The sequence below is a fragment of the Canis lupus genome, chromosome 7 (assembly GCF_011100685.1).
Source record: "Canis lupus familiaris isolate Mischka breed German Shepherd chromosome 7, alternate assembly UU_Cfam_GSD_1.0, whole genome shotgun sequence".
In the NCBI taxonomy this organism is placed as follows: Eukaryota; Metazoa; Chordata; class Mammalia; order Carnivora; family Canidae; genus Canis; species Canis lupus.
Window position 1 is genome coordinate 45,204,854 of NC_049228.1, and position 17,327 is coordinate 45,222,180.

General features: G+C 39.8%; 1 protein-coding gene across 1 annotated transcript in view; it reads left to right on the forward strand.

Moving 5' to 3' along the window:
- Window positions 1-17,327, forward strand: part of EPG5 (ectopic P-granules autophagy protein 5 homolog) — a 101,045-nt gene continuing 83,718 nt past the window's right edge. The window contains exons 1-5 of the mRNA XM_038543374.1: window positions 1-176; window positions 11,954-12,892; window positions 14,140-14,377; window positions 15,582-15,718; window positions 16,656-16,763. Coding sequence (XP_038399302.1) covers window positions 114-176; window positions 11,954-12,892; window positions 14,140-14,377; window positions 15,582-15,718; window positions 16,656-16,763 — 1,485 coding nt within the window. The 5' untranslated portion in view covers window positions 1-113. The remainder of the gene's footprint in view (window positions 177-11,953; window positions 12,893-14,139; window positions 14,378-15,581; window positions 15,719-16,655; window positions 16,764-17,327) is intronic.

Below are 17,327 nucleotides of genomic sequence, written 5' to 3' on the forward strand. Positions count from 1 at the left end.
CGGGATTGGTGGAGATCCGGTCACGTGCTAAGCCCGGAGGCCGGAACCGGGCAGGTGGTGGGAAGCGCAGGGTTTTGACACAAACAAACGGCGACGGCGCTGCCGCAGGGTCTATGGCCGAGGCGGTGAGGCCCCCGCGCCGGGCCAAGGCCAAGGCCAGCCGGACTAAAACGAAGGTGAGGATCTCCCCGCCGCCCCCCCAGCCCCCCAGGCCCTGGCGGGGGCGCCCTGTCCCCTTTTTCCTCTCTTGGGCCTGTCCAGCCAGGGCTACCGCACCGCCTGGGCTCCCCGCAGCCCCCGCCACCGACACCAGCCCTGTCCATCTGTCCCCCCTCCACACTCCCCGAGCCCTCGTCTGACCTCAGGGGGCTCCTTCTTTTCTGCTTCCTTCATGACTTTTCCTCACCTGGGTCTGGATTCCTGCCGGTGGAGCAGCCCTTCAATCCCCAGCCTCATCTTTGACTCTCTCTCTTTTTTTTTTTTTTTTTTTTGTCCTTTAAACCTGGGAATGTTTATGTTTTCAGCCCTCGCATGCACAGAGAGGGAAGGGACGTCTCCTCCACGCGTAGCAGGTACCCGCTGGCAGAGCCTTACGGATAGCGACACCTAGAAAGGAGATCGCAGCGACCTCCCTTTTCACTTTCGAAATTCAAGGTGATAGCGGTGCTGCTGCTGCTGCTGCTGCTGCTGCTGTTTAATTTCTCATGATCCTGGTCGTTTATGACGGGGGACGAAGGTCCAGAAATGAAACCAGGGCAGGACTCACACAGTAGAGATGGGTTTGAATTTCCTGGCTCGCTCTCGTTGGTTTGTTTTGTTTTCAGCTGCAGCTTCACTTTTAATTTTTCTCCTACATATTTTCCGAAGTGACATCTATTTTACAGTGAACACATTCCATGCTGCCCCCAGCGTGGCTCGACCTAGATTATTCTGGCTTCCCTGGAACTGAATTTGCGTTAAGGAAACTGATGAGGGTAGTATTACAATTACTGGAAATGTCCTCTCCTGCAAGTGGGTGATGTTGCAGAGCAAGTGTAACTGAAAAATGGTACCCAGATCTGATTTTCTCTTGGGAACCAAGTTTTGACAGGAGACAAGTGTTCAAAGATACCGTATTTAATAAGCCGTAAATGATGTATGTGACTCTCTTTCATTATGATGCATTTTAAAAGGGCTGCAGTGGAGTTAGGCACATCAGCGTACCCAGGCCTGTGAGGAGTTACTCTTTGGGGCAAAAGCCATTTTGTTACCTAATTTAAGAAGCCTTTTTAAGAGAAATAATTTTGCATTGTTTTGGGCTAGTAAAGAACTAGCTAGACAGAGGAGGGAGAAAGAAAGCACTTGGTGAGCCATGCATAAAGTCCCTGAGCTAGAATACGGTAGTAGTGCGTAACATGTAAACATCAGTCATGTCAAGAGCAGAATGTTAAATCTTAATCTGTAGGGTTTTTTTTTTTTTCTTTCAAATGAATAATGAAACTAAACCAAGAGCGGTTTAATGGTAGGCCCAAAGTCATGCAGTTTCACAACTCAGGTTAAAGTCAAAAGCTAGTAGCTTAATAACTAATTCATATATTTACATGTCTCTGTAAATACTTAAAAACAGCTAAGAGGATTCTGTCAAGTTATTTTGATTGCAATGGGATTTCTAAAATAAAAAGCTTAAGCTTTTAGCCTATCATGAAAAACCAGTTGCTCATTTTATTGACATATTAGGACGATTTTCCTACACAGACATATGTTATTTATTTGAAGAGGCTTTCATTTCAGAGGTATTTGGTCAAACCAGAAATCCCGGATGCATACTTTTTTCTCACTCTCCAAATCTCATCTGTCACTAAGTCTTGCCAGTTGTATTTCTTAAATATTCTCTTAATTCTGCTCATTTTTCTCCATCCTACCATCACCATCCTCCAAGGAAGAGTTCTTGGATATCTGATAAACTGGCCTTTCCAAATTAATTCTTGTTGCCCATTCTCTAAACTAAAGCTGATTGATAGTTTTAAAAACAAAAAACAAAACTGATAACTCTCCTCCTCAAAACCTCTCAAAGGTTCCCCATTGCCCAAAGGCCAGAGTCCTTAGTCCTTAGTGTGGATGCAGGGCCCTAAATGATCCGGCTTCTATCTTTTCTCTTCAGCCTCAGGTATACCACTACTATCCCTTTTGGTTCTTGTCTGTCTATCATCTATCTATCTATCTATCTATCTATCTATCTATCTATCTATCTATCTATCTATCTACCTACCTACCTACCTACCTATCTCTATCTATCGATCTATCGATCTATCTATCTATCATCTTCCTTCTGCTTCAGGGCCTTTGCACATGCTGTTTCTTTTGCCCTGTTACCTCATCCTACCCCTCTTCACTTAGCTAGCTGCTCAGTCATGAGATCTCTACTAAAACAGTACTTTCCTAGAAGAGCTTTCCCTCATCACTCTCACATTAGTCCTTCCTGCAGTAACACTCTGCACCCCCTTTGTCACTTGTCTCTTTTTTCACTTGTCTCACAGTTATTTTGTCAACAACTCTTCTCCCTCAGACTGTGTACTCAATGAGGCAAGGGCTTGCTTGATTCCAGTACCCTTCTTTCACAGCCCTTTATGCACTTGGTTATGTTTGCTGAATAAAGGAATAGATGCTGGTATTGAAGAGTATTTCCAGTCTTTGTCACTTAGAAGAATTTAGTTAATTTCCTCTGGGTAGAATGAAAAAAACAAATGGAAAAGTCCATGACACCAGCAAGGCCTCCTACTTGTCATGGTAAAAATTGTTCTTTTAGTGTTGGTAGATCATTTTTAGTACTGGCTGTAGTTTGGCCATAATCGTAAAGTTCTACATTAATGAAATCTTTATTATCTGTGGTATAATTTGGCAGCTATTTATGGAGCCATAAAGCAGTTCCAAGACTCAGTTCAGGAAGTGAGTAGTGTCATGTGTTGTTCCCTTTAGATAGTTTGAGTGGCTTGTGGATTTTTTACCCAGCAGCTGACCTGCATTCCTCACTGTTAATTATCTGGTAGATGACCTCACGTTGTTAGGTTGTAGTTACCACCTCATTCCTAATAGATTATCCTAATAACATTTTCATTTGTGTAGTACCATCATCTTCTACTAGAATATCCCCCACCTCAGAGGACCCTGACTTTGGTGATCTTGGTAGATTATGAGTTAAGAACAGTAGATTTTTAGATTTGAACTTATTCTACAGATGCAGTGTTTTTGTAGTCATGGACTGTGCACAGACATTTGTTAAATCCTGAATGCCAGCAACTCACTAATAGTAACAGCATATGGTAATTGCTAAGGATAGACCGAGATGTGGCCCAGAAAGCTGATCACAGAAAAGGAAAGACCTATAAATCCCCATCCCCTATTGCTCCTCAGACTGGATGATTTCTACCTCTTAGTTTTTTCCTCCCATGAGTAGTTACAGGAGTGGAGGTAGGGGGTGCTATATATTATTTAGTTCCTCTTGTGCCTCCTAAGATCCATTCATTTGTTGAGCAAACACTCATTCGTCACCCAGAAATTGTTCTAGGCACCTGGGGAGTAACAGGAAAATCAAAGAACCTGGCCTTAGTGCAGTTTACATTTTTGAGGGAGAAGACAAACCAACAGCCCCCCTAAAAATCAATTAGGATGTTAGGAGATGATAAGAGTTAGGAAAAGAGAAAAAAAACAAGGTACAGAGTTGGGGAGTACTGGTGAGAGATAAGGTTGGGTTGCAGTTTTCCGAGGTGACATTTAGGTAAAGACATGAAAGAGATGAGGGAGTCAGCCATGTGGATATTGGGGGAGAAGTGTTCTAGGCTAACGCCCTAAGGGAGTGACTGGCCCGGCCTAGCCCCAGAACTGCAAGGAGGCAGTCTGGGTACGGTGGAGTGAGGGAGGGGAGAGTAGTGGGATGAAGCCAAAAAGGAACACTAGGGCCAGGTCATGCAGGGCTGTATGAACCCTTGTAGCAACTTCTTCTCTGAGTGAAATATGTAATAAGCACCTCAGGGTTTTGAGCAGAATGGTGTGGTCTGAGTTATGCTTTAAAGGGTCACTGTGCTTACTGTGTGGAGAATAGACTGTAAAGGAGCAGGAGGCAGAGACCTTCTGAGAGATTGTTGCAGTGATCCAGGTGAGAGGTGACAGTGGCTGGGACCAGGCTTGTACAGGAGAGGTGGTGAGAAGTGTTTGAAGTCCGGAGTTTCTGCAGGTAGAGCCAAGAGGATTTGCTGATGATTTGGATCTGGCATGTGAGAAGAGAAAACAGTCACAGGTGACTCTGAGACGGAGGAGGTGGTGGGTGGAACAGGTTTGGGGGCTGTTTGGGAGTTCAGTTTTGAATATGCTAATTTTGAAACAAGTGTGTACTAGACAACCAAATGGAGATATAGAGTAGGGTTGGGTATGTGAATCTAGAGCTTGAGAGGGCTCCAGGTTGGGAGTAAGATCTGAGAGTCTTTGGGGTGCCTGGGTGGCTCAGTTGGTTAAGTGTCTGACTCTTGATTTTGGCTCAAGTCGTGGTTTCAGAGTTGTGGGATCATGCCCTGCATTGGGCTCTGTGTTCAGTGGAAAGTCTGCTTGAGAACTTCTTCCTTTCCTCCTCCCCCACTCCTTCCCCCCCCTTCAAATAAATAAATTAAAAAAAAAAAAAAGATCTGGGAGTCTTTGGCATATAGTCATTAGCATATAGATAGTCATTTAAAGCCGGAGACTGAATTAGGTTACTTCGGGAATGAGTGTGGTACAGAAAGGTGATAAGGAAAGAACCTTGAGAGTTTGGGGAGAAGAGGAGGAATCAACAAAGGAATGTGAAGAATGACCAGTGAGGTAGTATGTGTCCCCAGTGCCTGTAACTGAGAGTATAGGGTTCCAGAAGCTGAGTGAAGGAAGTGTATGAAGAAGGAACAAGAGGTCAAATCTGCAAAATGCTAATACATGAAGTAAAATTGTTAAGAGCAACAGGAAAGAGGTGGCAGCCAAGAAATGTATTCAAAGCAAAATGCAGAGGCCCCATCCTTCCCCAAGCCTTTCTACTTGTACAGCACCCCTGTGTACCCTAAGGAGAGCTGGTAAAATTGCCCCAAGAGCTCTTGATTTATAAAGACCCATGGGTCCAAGCCCTTTTTATCTGTTCTGTGCCAGACATTGTGCTAAGGCTGTAGATACAGACATTACTGATAAACAGACCCTACCTTTAGAATAATATGATAGAAGTATTGGACAAAATGTGTAAACTTGAGCCTTCATTGTTCATGAAGAAGCAGCTCATTGTTATTTTTACGGAAGAAAAGGAGTTGTAATTTTTTTTTTTTTTACTTACTCCAGTTCAGAGAGAAAGAATTGTGAGGAAACTTCCATTTTGTTTCCCAGAACCTACACTTTTCTTTTTTTTCTGATTACTTAAGTGCTCATTGGTTCAAGAAGTATGTGCATCTTAGTGGATGCACATACACAGAGAAATGTCTAGCAGAAATGAAATGTCCTGAATTCCATCCCCTGCAGATAACTGTTGGTAGTGGTTTGTGTGCAGTACTTATTTTTTCCCCATATGTACACAACACTCCAGAGCATGTTTACTGTGATGTACAGTTTTTCCTTGTTTATTAACAACTCTTCCATTTCTGTATAAGTGATTATTTTTCCTTCAGGGAATGATTTTCTTTTCTTTTTTTTTTTTTTTTAATTTTTTTTTTTTTTTTTTTTTTATTTATGATAGTCACAGAGAGAGAGAGAGAGAGAGAGAGAGGCAGAGACACAGGCAGAGGGAGAAGCAGGCTCCATGCACTGGAAGCCCGACGTGGGATTCGATCCCGGGTCTCCAGGATCACGCCCTGGGCCAAAGGCAGGCGCCAAACCGCTGCGCCACCCAGGGATCCCCAGGGAATGATTTTCAAATATGTTCTCTACCTGTTTGTAACTCATATGGAGATCAAAAGTAAAGAATTAAAGATTCCTAATCTCCTGGCCATTTTTAGTTGTAAGACATGTGTCTTTTGCTTAAAATTATGTAAGTACGAATTTTGGCACACATGACTTGATACACATGGAGTTGTGTTTGGATTTTACTTTGTGATCTATAATGATGATTACACATATAATATGTCCTCCTTTATCTTTATCTCTAGTTAACTCAAGTAGGTAAAATAATTGGAAGCTGGCTTTTTTTCATTTTTAAGTGAAATTTTACATTTTTAGTGTAAGAATAGATCCTGATTTTGGCATTAAAGTTGAGCTTCCTTTGAATTCATTGGATATTCTCTCTGCTTTCTGAGAGATATATAAAAATAAAATTCTGAATGTGCCATAGCACCTGGTATGTTGGATGATTGAATTTGTTGGATGATTGAATAATTTCTTTATTTACATTTCTTTGTTCTAGTGCCTAGGACAGAGCCCCGTGTACAGTTGGTACTCAGTATATCCTTGTGATTTATGGTCATCACCATTGTCTCAAGAACCATTAATTGAATACTGTGAAAAATCAGAGGCAGATCAGATCCAAAGACATAAGATATAGTCTCTGGCCCTCAGATACTTATAGTTTATGGGGGGGGGAGGGGGAGACAGAACATAGAGATAAATTAACCTATAACCAGGGCTGGATGACAAGTACATATAGCAGGAGTTCAGAGTAAAGCATGTGTAGAAGGGTTGGTGTGGTCATTGAAAGAAGATTTTGTCTTGAGGCATGATCACAACTGAGTCATCAAAGACACTGAGTACCAGAGTTAAGAGTCAGTCTTTCATTAAGTGGAGAGCTGTGACTGTTTGTGGTGTGTTCAGAGCAGTGTTTTAGGGAGCCAGTGTTACAATTCATCAATTGGGATGAATTGATGGTTGGGGCAAAGGCTGGAGGCTTGCAGACCATTCAGGACCTGCTCCCCTACTTGGTGATTTGGAAAAGTGAAGTAAGCCACAGGGAGCTCACCACTGCTCTTGAGCTGTGGCATCAGTGGTGACCTTGGCAAATCCCCTGTCTTTTCACATTCATGCTGTAGAGGTCCTAACTCTGTCCTGGGATCTGCGAGGGAGCAATGTCAGGCCTTTGCCATCAGCTCAAACGGTTGTCCACCCTTCCCTCCAGGTTGCCTTCCCTGGTCTGGATAGTCCATTTGAATCAAAGCATCAGCTTCTCTGTCCTTCCCCCACTCCTTCCTTGGGCCAACTCTGGGTTAATTCCTCTTTGGACCTCACTTCCCTAATCAGTATAGGTAGAGTTTTCTTTGGTTCCAATTTGGAAACCCAGAGAAGCACTGAGTTGTACCCCAGAGGAAATAAAAGCCTAAACAAAGTCTTGTGTGTTCTTTCCAGAGAGGCTAGGATATTTTTTAAAAAGTTCATTTGACTCTCTGGCCTCTGTCTGTTGCTAGAGCTACTCGGAGTGGGCAGGCAAGTTTGGGAGCAGCAGCTAGAGAGTTCATTTTGTTTAGTGCAGGGAAAGAATTAGAAATTGCAAGGGCAATCCTGGAGTGGGGAGAGGGCACACAGTGAGGTGGGGTTGAAGTAGCGTGAGATGGGACACAAGGAGGTTACAAACTGCCTGAGGGATGGGTTGGATAGGAAGGCTCTAGAAGCCTGTGTGTTGGAGGAGGAGGGTTGCTTTCTGTGTCCTTGATCATGTGAACTGTCTTGTGGCTGTTTCCAGCTCACTTGTCTTCTCTTCCAATTAGCATTTAACACCCCCAGAGGTCTCTTTCAGCTTAAGAAAAGAGAAATAAAAACCTTTTCATTCCACATTCTAGTCTCTACTTCCTTACTTCTTATTCATCAGCTCACTAAATTTTAAAAATTTATCGTCTATGTTTTTAATAGCTTTATTGAGATGTAATTCACACACTACACAATTCACCTATATATTGTGTATAATTCAGTGTTTTTTAGTATGATCATAAAGTTGTGCATCCATCACCACAGTTAGGAGCTACCAAACTATCTTTAGTAGTGGCTGCATCATGTTAAAATCGCACCAGCAGTCAATGAGGGTTCTAATTCCCCTATATCCTTACTGTCACTTATTATCTGACTTTAAATAGTTCTCCTAGGGGATATATGACATGGTGTCTCATGATTTTGATTTGCTTTTCTCTAATGGCTAATGATGTTAGCATCTTTCTATGTGCCATTTGTATATTTTCTTTGGAGAAATGTCTATTCATAGCCTTTGCCCATTTTTAAGTTGGGTTATTCATCTTTTTATAATTGGGTGTGTTCTTTTTTTTAAAATTCTGGATATAAGCACCTTATAATTGATTTGCATCTATTTCCTCCCATTCCATGAGTTACCTTTTTTCACTTTTTTCAAGGTGTGATTTTCAGCACAAATATTTTTAGTTTTTATGAAGTCCAATTTATTTTTTTCTGTTATTATTTGTACTTTTCATGTTATGCATAACCCAAGATCATTAAGATTTACACCTATGTTTTCTCCTAAGAGTATTAAAGTTTTAACACTTACTGCGAGTTAAAGTTTTAACTCTGTGATCCTTTTTGAATTATTTTTTGTATATGTTGGAAGGCAAAGGTCCAGTTTCACTCTTTGGATATCTGTTGTTAATCACCATTTGTTGAAGACTACTCATTGAGCATTATATTGTCTTGGCATCCTTGTTGAAAACCACCTGACCTTAAATACAAAGTTTTATTTCTGGATTCTCAATTCTCTTCCATTGATCTATTTGTCTGTATGCTTTTAACCCACTCTCTTTATTACTCTAGTTTTGTAGTAGGTTTTGAAGTTGCAAAGTATGAGATCTCCTTTATTCTTTTTTTTCAAGATTGTTCTGAGTCACTTGCATTTTCTTATGAATTTAAGGATCCAGCTTGTCATTTTCTTCGAAAAAGGCAGCTAGAATTTTGATTGAGATTACGTTTAATCTGTATATCAATTTGAGGACTGCTATCTTAAAACATTGTGATCTGATCCATGAACATGAGATGTGTTTCAATTTATTAAGTCTTTAATTTCTTTTAAAAACGTTCAGCAAAAAACAAAACAAAACAAAAAAAAAACATTCAGCAATTTTCAGAGTTCAACTTTTACAATTCTTTTGTTAAATTTATCTCTATATATTTTATTCTTTGTTCATTATGAATGAAGATTTTTTTTTTAGTTTTATGTTTTGATTGTTCAGCTCACTAAAATTTGGCCTGTCCCTTGACTAGTACACTGGCATTCTCTCACTATAGTAACCATAGGCGTCCGTCTCCTGATTTTCTCTTTCTGACCTGCCAGTCTGACAAACCTGTTTATTATAGAAGTGTACGAAACATCATTGAAGTGTGTCCACTTCCTCATTTTCTTATAAATACTTGTGTAATGCTCTGTTTTTTTTTTTTTAGATTTTATTTATTTATTCATGAGAGACACAGAGAGAGAGAGAGGCAGAGACACAGGCAGAGGGAGAAGCAGGCTTCCTGTGAGGAACCTGCTATGGGACTAGATCCCAGAACCTCGGGATCATGCCCTGAGCTGAAGGCAGCCGCTCAACCACTGAGCCATCCAGGCATCCCTCATGTAATGCCTTTTGTTATTCATGATTTTAGGCAACTTGACAAACTTTTTAGTATGCATTATGTGGCTCATATCTGAATCTGATATCCACAGTTCATAGTGTAGATTAAAGTAATTTTGGAGGCACATTGCTTCTTCAGTCACCACCATTTGTAAATGTTTGGTAGCCATAACCAGGAAGTGACCTTAAATTCCATTTCAAAAACATTGATCTTTTCTTCCTAGTATTAGGTACATGTAAATGTTTTACATTTTCTTCCTAGTATTAGGTACATATAAATGTCTTACATTTTTGGCTCTTGTCAACTTTTTGCTGGACATGCTGGACAACACAATCCAAAATCACTGATAACTTATATAACTTAGGTTTGTCTTCCTTAAAATTTCATAGTGAAAAGGGAGTATTTGAGTGATGCAGTCATTTTTTTTCAGTTTGTTCAAATGTAACAATTTAAAATAATTTTCCTATAATTTTTTCTTCTTTATTAGCTTGTTTTCCTGTGTCTCTAGTTTGTGTGTTAATGCCTGAGATTTTTTTTTTAATTTAAAGATTTGATTTTACTCATGAGAGACAGAGACAGAGGCAGAGACATAGGCAGAGGGAGAAGCAGGCTCCCAGCAAGGAGCCCAGTGTGGGATTTGATCCCATGACTCAGGGATCACACCCTGAGCCAAAGGCAGATGCTCAACCACTGAGCCACCCAGGCGTCCTGAAATTTTTTTTTTAAACCATAACTCATTTTATTGTATTTTTTAAAGTTAACTTATGTTTTTTTGCCTTTGGTTTTTGGAGGTCATTTTGGACTTCATGGAAAGTTGTAAATATAATACAAGGGAGTTCCATATACCCTTCATGCAGCTTCCTCTGATGTCACCCTGTCACAAAATCTTAGTTTTATAGTAGAGAACATTTATCACAACCAAGAAGTTAATGTTGGTACAATGCTATTAACTCAAATATAGAACTTATTTGGATTTCAACAATTTTCCTACTACTGTTCTTTTTCTCTTCCAGGATCCAGTCCAGGGTCCTACATGGCATTTAGTTGTTCTGCCTTTGTTGTTTCTTCCAATCTCCTGATAGTTCCTCAGTCTTTTCTTTGACTATAACATTTCTGTTATTTTTAAAAAAAGATTTATTTATTTGAGAGAGAGAGTGCGATCACGAGGAAGGGGAGAGGGAGAGAGAAACTTTAGCAGTTTCCATGCTGAGCATGGCACCGATGTGGGGCTTGATCTCATGACCCTACGATCATGAACTGAGCTGAAACCAAGAGCCAGATGTTTAACTGACTACATCACCCAAGGACTCCATGTTTCTGTTATTTTGTAGACTGTTCTTTGAGTTTTTGTCTAGTGTTTTTAAATTTTTTTTTATTTTTATTAGATTGAGGTTATCCATTATTGGAAGGGATACTTGAAGAGGTGATAGGCTTTCTCAGACTATCACATGGGGATATGTTACTGTCATATTAATCTTGATCATGCAGTTAAAGTATTGTTTGCCAGAATTCTTCTCTGAACCTTACTGTTTCTCCTTTGCAATTACTAAATATTTGGAAGATACTTTGATGCTATTCAGCTCTCTTATTTCTGCTTACATTTTTACTCACTCACTTTAGCATTCATCAGTAGATCTTGCCTGTGGCAGTTATTACTATGGTATTGTAATGATAACTTTTCTATTTTTCTCATTCCATCTACATTTATTGATTGGAATTCTGTAAGGAGGAATGTCACTTTTTGCCCATTTATTATTTATTTATGTCAGCACAGACTCATGATATTTGTTTTATTTTGTAGTTTATAACCTAATACTGTAGTTTCTTATGTTATTGCTCAAGTTATTTGCCTTTATCTGCATGAGTTTTCAGTGAATATATTTATCAAAATGAAGAGAAATCTATTGAGGCCTAAGCTACTTGGAGACTGTTCTATTGACCTCTAGGAGAATGGAGAGCAACCTAATTAAAACTTTCCTCCTCCATTCTTTTTTTTTTTTTTTAAGATTTTATTTATTTATTCATGAGAGACACAGAGAGAGGCAGAGACACAGGCAGAGGGAGAAGCAGGCTCCATTCAGAGAGCCCGATGTGGGACTCGATCCCGGGACTCCAGGATCATGACCTGGGCCAAAGGCAGGTGTTAAACCGCTGAGCCACCCAGGCGTCCCGTCCTCCTCCTCTGTTCTTGAATCATAATTTGCTACTTATTTTTATGTTTTTCTCTGTTGGGATTAGACTAGTGAATCTCCCAAACTTAACATAGTCAAAATTAAATAATAATAGGAAATATGGAACACATTGCTTATGAAGTTTATTTAGATTCCATTTGCTAAATTATAAAATTTATATTTTGTATACAATTTAAGAATTTCTCATGTTGAAAGCATCAATTATTTCTACATTATAAATTATTTCACATTATAAATCTCATTTTTAGGAAAAGAAGAAATCTGAAACCCTTCAGAGGGAAGAATCTGATGCAGTCTCCCTTCCAAAAACTTCCAGAGAGCTGGAAATCCCTACTCCAGCTTGTGAATTCAAAGGAGACTGTCTGAAAGTGTTAACTGAGTGCCAGCTCCAGAATGCTGCCAGTGGACAAAACGAGAGTGAGATGTTTGAAGTACCACTCACCTCCCTGACTATAAGCAATGAAGGGTCCCTGACGCGGAACACAGAGACCCTAAAGGAAGGGGAGGAGGTCAGAGCCTGTGTTGGGGACGACGCAATGAAGGTCGACTCTGGAGACAACGTTGGAACCAAAGTAGAAATCCCCAAGAACTTTCCAGAAGTAGAGGAAAATGAATTGTTACAGTGTGGACCTTCTGGAGGCACCTCACAATCTAATTTTTCTTACTCTCAGCAGGAAATGGAAAATTTACAGGTCAGAGAAACTCAGAAAAAGAAAGCAGACAAACAAGCCTTGGGTCTTTCTTCAGAGGTGCTACATAATGTTGGCTTGCAGAGTTCTTGTGAAGCCAAAGACATTTTTCAGCCACCTAGAGTGAAAAAACTGTATCCTCAGTTGCCAGCCGAAATTGCTGGAGAAGTACCAGCTTTGGTGGCAGCGAAACCCTTGTTTCGGAATGAGCGACTCTACCCAGAGCTCCCATCTCAACCAGAACTCATACCATTTACTAAAGAACAGCTAAAAATCTTTGAACCTGGTTCATGGCTGGAAAATGTTGAATCGTATTTAGAAGAATTTGACAGCATGGCTCATCAGGACAGGCATGAATTTTATGAGTTGCTTTTGAACTACTCACGATGTAGGAAGCAGCTGCTGCTGGCTGAAGCTGAGCTACTTGCTCTGACTTCTGATTGCCAAAATGCAAAAAGCCGACTGTGGCACTTTAAGGAGGAACAGCTGTCTGTGCAGGTATTTTGACTAGTATTCTGTAAAGCTTTTAGGAGCCTGGGGGATTTGCAGTGGAAGGACTGTTCTTGTGATGCCATCCAGGTGTGGAGTATGCTTATATTTACATTGACCCTGTCCTAGCCCAGAGTAGTATGGTGTAGGAGTCACAGAGCCAGATACCTACAGTGGCCATGCAGGTGACCTGGAGGAATGTAGTGTGCCCAGTGGGACGGTGGTCCCTGGGTAAGCTCATGCCTGGTCCAGTGGGGGCAGCGGCTCTTGGGTTCTGGCTGACTATTGCCGCAGTATTGTGCTGGGCCAGCATTGTTACATCTTTTCATTTCCTAAGAGCAGCTGGATATCTGGATTTATGTGTGAAGGATCCTGATTTGTAAATGTTGGCAACAAAGTAGAGAGTAGAGGCCAAGTAAGCCATGTTTCCAGGGCAGATTTGGCCTGTGGACCCTTTGGTTTGTAACCTTGGGCATAATGCCAGGAACATCCAAGTGGGTAGAGAGTGTCAAGGAGAGGATGATCCGTGGAATAAGCTTGAGAGATGAGGAAACAGGAAGGCAATTAGATGTGACTCTGTGGAGGCCAAGGTGACCATTAGGGAAGCCATTTCACCAGGGCCTGGGAAGGACAGCAAGGAAGAGAAGGCCACTGTTGGCAAGTTTGGCCAAGAAGGGAAGTGAAGGGAAGCTGGAGGACATAGGAGAAACATGTGCTTTCCCTCATCCCTAATCTTTGCTCATTGGGAGACCTGTGTATCTCTCTTTGTAGGAAGAAAGGAGTCCATGGAGAGGGGAAAAAGGGGGAGGGGGTAGAATCAGGAACACAGCTGGAGGTTATTAGTATTGGAAAGGAGAGGAGTTTCTTTTGATCAGAATCACAAAGAATGAGGGTAGGTACAGAGATATTTTGAAGTCCCTTGAAGTTGTGGGGATATCACATTGACTGTTTATAGAGTTGAAGATAAGATTATCAATCATGAGACTCTTAGGGACAAGTTCTATTATTTTCTTCTTAGGGTTTCTTTTTCCTTCTTTGACCTTATGATGCTTTGTGATTGGCATGATCCCTTTTGGCACCTCATTATATATTTGACTTCTTGTTCCCTGGATGGTAGTCTTTATAAATCCCCTTGCTGTGATTTATAAGCTCTTTGAAGGTGGTACCAAAGCCAACACATTGTATGCCTGCAGTCTGATTACTTCAAGTGTAAAGAGTTAACTGGTGTCTTATTTTACCCTTTTGTCCACTGCTAGGGTATCTGTGCAGATCAAGTGAAGGTTTCAGGCTATCACCGCTTCCAAAGAGTAGAGATGAATGAAAATGCACTGGGGGAGCTAAAGAAGCTATTTGATGCCAAATCTGAGCACCTCCATCAGACCCTTGCTCTGCATTCGTACACTTCTGTGCTCTCAAAATTGCAAGTGGAGTCGTACATTTATGCCTTACTCAATAGTTCAGCTCTTCTGAGATCTTTAGCAGTTCAAGGCCGAGGTATGTGAATCCCGAAAGTCTCACTCTTGTGTCTGCAATGAAAAAAGAATTGAGGAGTTGGTTGAATTGATTGTGTACTAATTGGTATCTTAAGGGAACATTTGTGCCAGCTGTTTCACCTGGCCTTGCCTTGCCCAGAGTAGGATTGAGATCTGCCTTAATAACATTTCTTGGGAGCTATGCTAGGTCTCCCTTCCCCATGGCTGTTAGTCTCTGCTTCTCTGGGAAGTCAAAAAGCTTGCTTTTATCATTAATGTTCCTTAGTCCCAATTTATGTGCTGTTGACCAAGTAGAATTCAAATACATTTTGATTCTAAAACTGATACTCAGCATACTTTTTCATCCTGTGTCTTTTCTACTTTATTTTTGCTTGTCTGGTTTCTTGGGCTGTTTATAAAACTTTCATCAGAGGATCTATAATGTTCTGCATTTTTCATTGTATTTAGGTTTTACAAAACTAGCTTTAATTGTTAGACATTAATTAATTAACATTTAATATGTTAGACATGAATTAGTTAATTGAATTACACAATTTTTATTTCTGGGGAGATATTAGGAATATTTACAGTAGGAGCATCCTAGATGCCTGCGTGCTCAGGTGTTGATGTTTTTATCACCATCTGACTTTTGATTTTGGCTCAGATCATAATCTCAGGGCTGTGAGATCAAGCCTCGTGTTAGGCTCTCCATTGGGCATTGAGATTCTATCTCTTCTCTCCTGCTCTCTCAAAAAAAAAAAAAAAAAAAAAAATCCCCCACCCCCGCCCGTTGTTTTCACAACTAATCAAAGAGCTGGGGTTAGACCAGAGATCTGCTGATTTTTAAATAAAAAATGGATTTTGATGAAGTTAATTTTCCCTTACTTTGTACTACTTCACAAAGTTAAATACTTTTTTGAATTACATATTTAGTAGAAATTCAGATTTTTAAAAAAAGTTTTATTTATTCAAGTAGTCTCTACACCCAACGTGGGGCTTGAACTCATGATCCCAAGATTGAGTCACATGCTCTTCCAACTGAGCCAGCCAGGTGCCCCAAAATTCTGATATTTTTGATGCATCTTTTCTCCTTGGATTTTTATCTGAACTAAGTATTTTGAAAAGATTTTATTTATCTATTTATTTATTTATAGGTAGCGACACTAAAAATTCTCTCCAAAACACCATTTACTTGAGGTTCATTTAATCCTCTTTTTAATTTATAGCTTGTAAACAGACAGAAAGCTTTCCTTCTGACCTGTGTCAACTAAAGGAGTGCATTAGTGTCTTATTCATGTTCACCAGGAGAGTTAATGAAGATGCTCAGTTCCATGACGATATTCTTCTCTGGCTGCAGAAATTGGTAAGGGAACAAATAATTGAAGAATTATGCTTTCTCCTAGTTTTTTTTTTTCAACAGCTTCTTCAGCCAATTTGTTTAATATGTTAATTAGTGACATTTTCTTTGTTCATGACACATGGAAATAAGTTACACTTATTTAGTGTGTTATTAAGCACAAAGGATTTTTCTTTCTGATACATTTTAAGCTAAATAATCTTAGGCCTTCCATTTAGGAAGAAATGGAAATGTGGGAAGCACACTACTAAATTAGAGACAGGATGTATACGTAGAATACAGGTAGCTGATGTAAAACCTTCCATTCTTAAAAGACTTAAGAGAAAAAAGGCAGATATCAGGATTTGGGAAATTTAAGAAAGATGTTAAGTGTATTAGAGAGGGAGGCTTATTTGTTAGAGGTTGTGTTTTCAATGGGGCTGCCTTGGGTGCTTTTTTTTAAGATTCACACTAGAGTTCTTACATATGTGATAAGGTTCCAGGCATACTTCTTTGGATTTGAGAATTTATTACAAACTGAGACTAGATTAAACTATTTGACTTGTATCTAATCATGTTACCACACAGTAAGTAAGTTGTATTTTGCCAGATAATAAAAACTGGGTTTTCAGGGAAACTGTTTATGCTGTTTTTATCATAGTACTCCAAGGTTCTTAGGCCTCCATGTGCCTCTGTGGTAGAAACTCAACCTGTTAATAGTATCTCTCTGGTTATATACTATATACATACTAGATATATATATATACACACACAACCATGTATACATATATATGCATATATATACACACACACACAAATACAGTATGTATATATGCAGTGGATCTCTGATTACTTTTCTGAAAGATCCATTATGTTTTAAACATTGGCTAAGTGATTTTACTAGACCCCTAGGTATGTTTTTCTTTTTATTAAATAGTGAAACTCTGTGTCCTTCCCTGTTCAGGTGTCAGTGTTACAAAGAGTTGGCTGTCCTGGAGATCACTTCTTCCTTTTAAACCATATTCTTCGATGCCCAGCTGGTGTTAGTAAATGGGCTGTTCCTTTCATACAGGTATGCTGAATGGTCTGATTTTGAGTGGGATGAGAGAGATTTTGTTAAATATTTGTCCTAAAGAAAGAATTTTGTCCCTTTAAAAAGCTATTTAAAAATATTGACCTTTAAAATAGAATTCTTAAAATATTTTAGTATATGTTTTATGTATTCACAGGAGTTTTTATGCTGAAACTTCTTGGGCCATCCATAATTGATGACATTAAGATAGAATTGCAAAAGTTTCCTTGTAGTCTGGCTTGGTAGATTGAGTAGTATTTAATTGTGGAAAATTTCTGTGCAGGAAGACTCATTAGGCGCTTTTTTTTTTTTTTTTTTTTTTTTTTTTGTAATATTCAACATAGCTTCCTAAGTCAGTCCACCTCACACCACAGTTGGTATAGGCAAAACAGAAACCATGAGCATCTCAGAGTTCTTTAATGCTTGCAGAGATCCATATCTGTGCAATCAGCTCTCATATAATCACCTTCAGTGCTGATTATATGATTTACGATTTCTCCTCTCTGCTGCTTGCTTTTGAGTGGTTTTGTTACTCACAGCGACCACTCAGATGGGTGGAAGCCA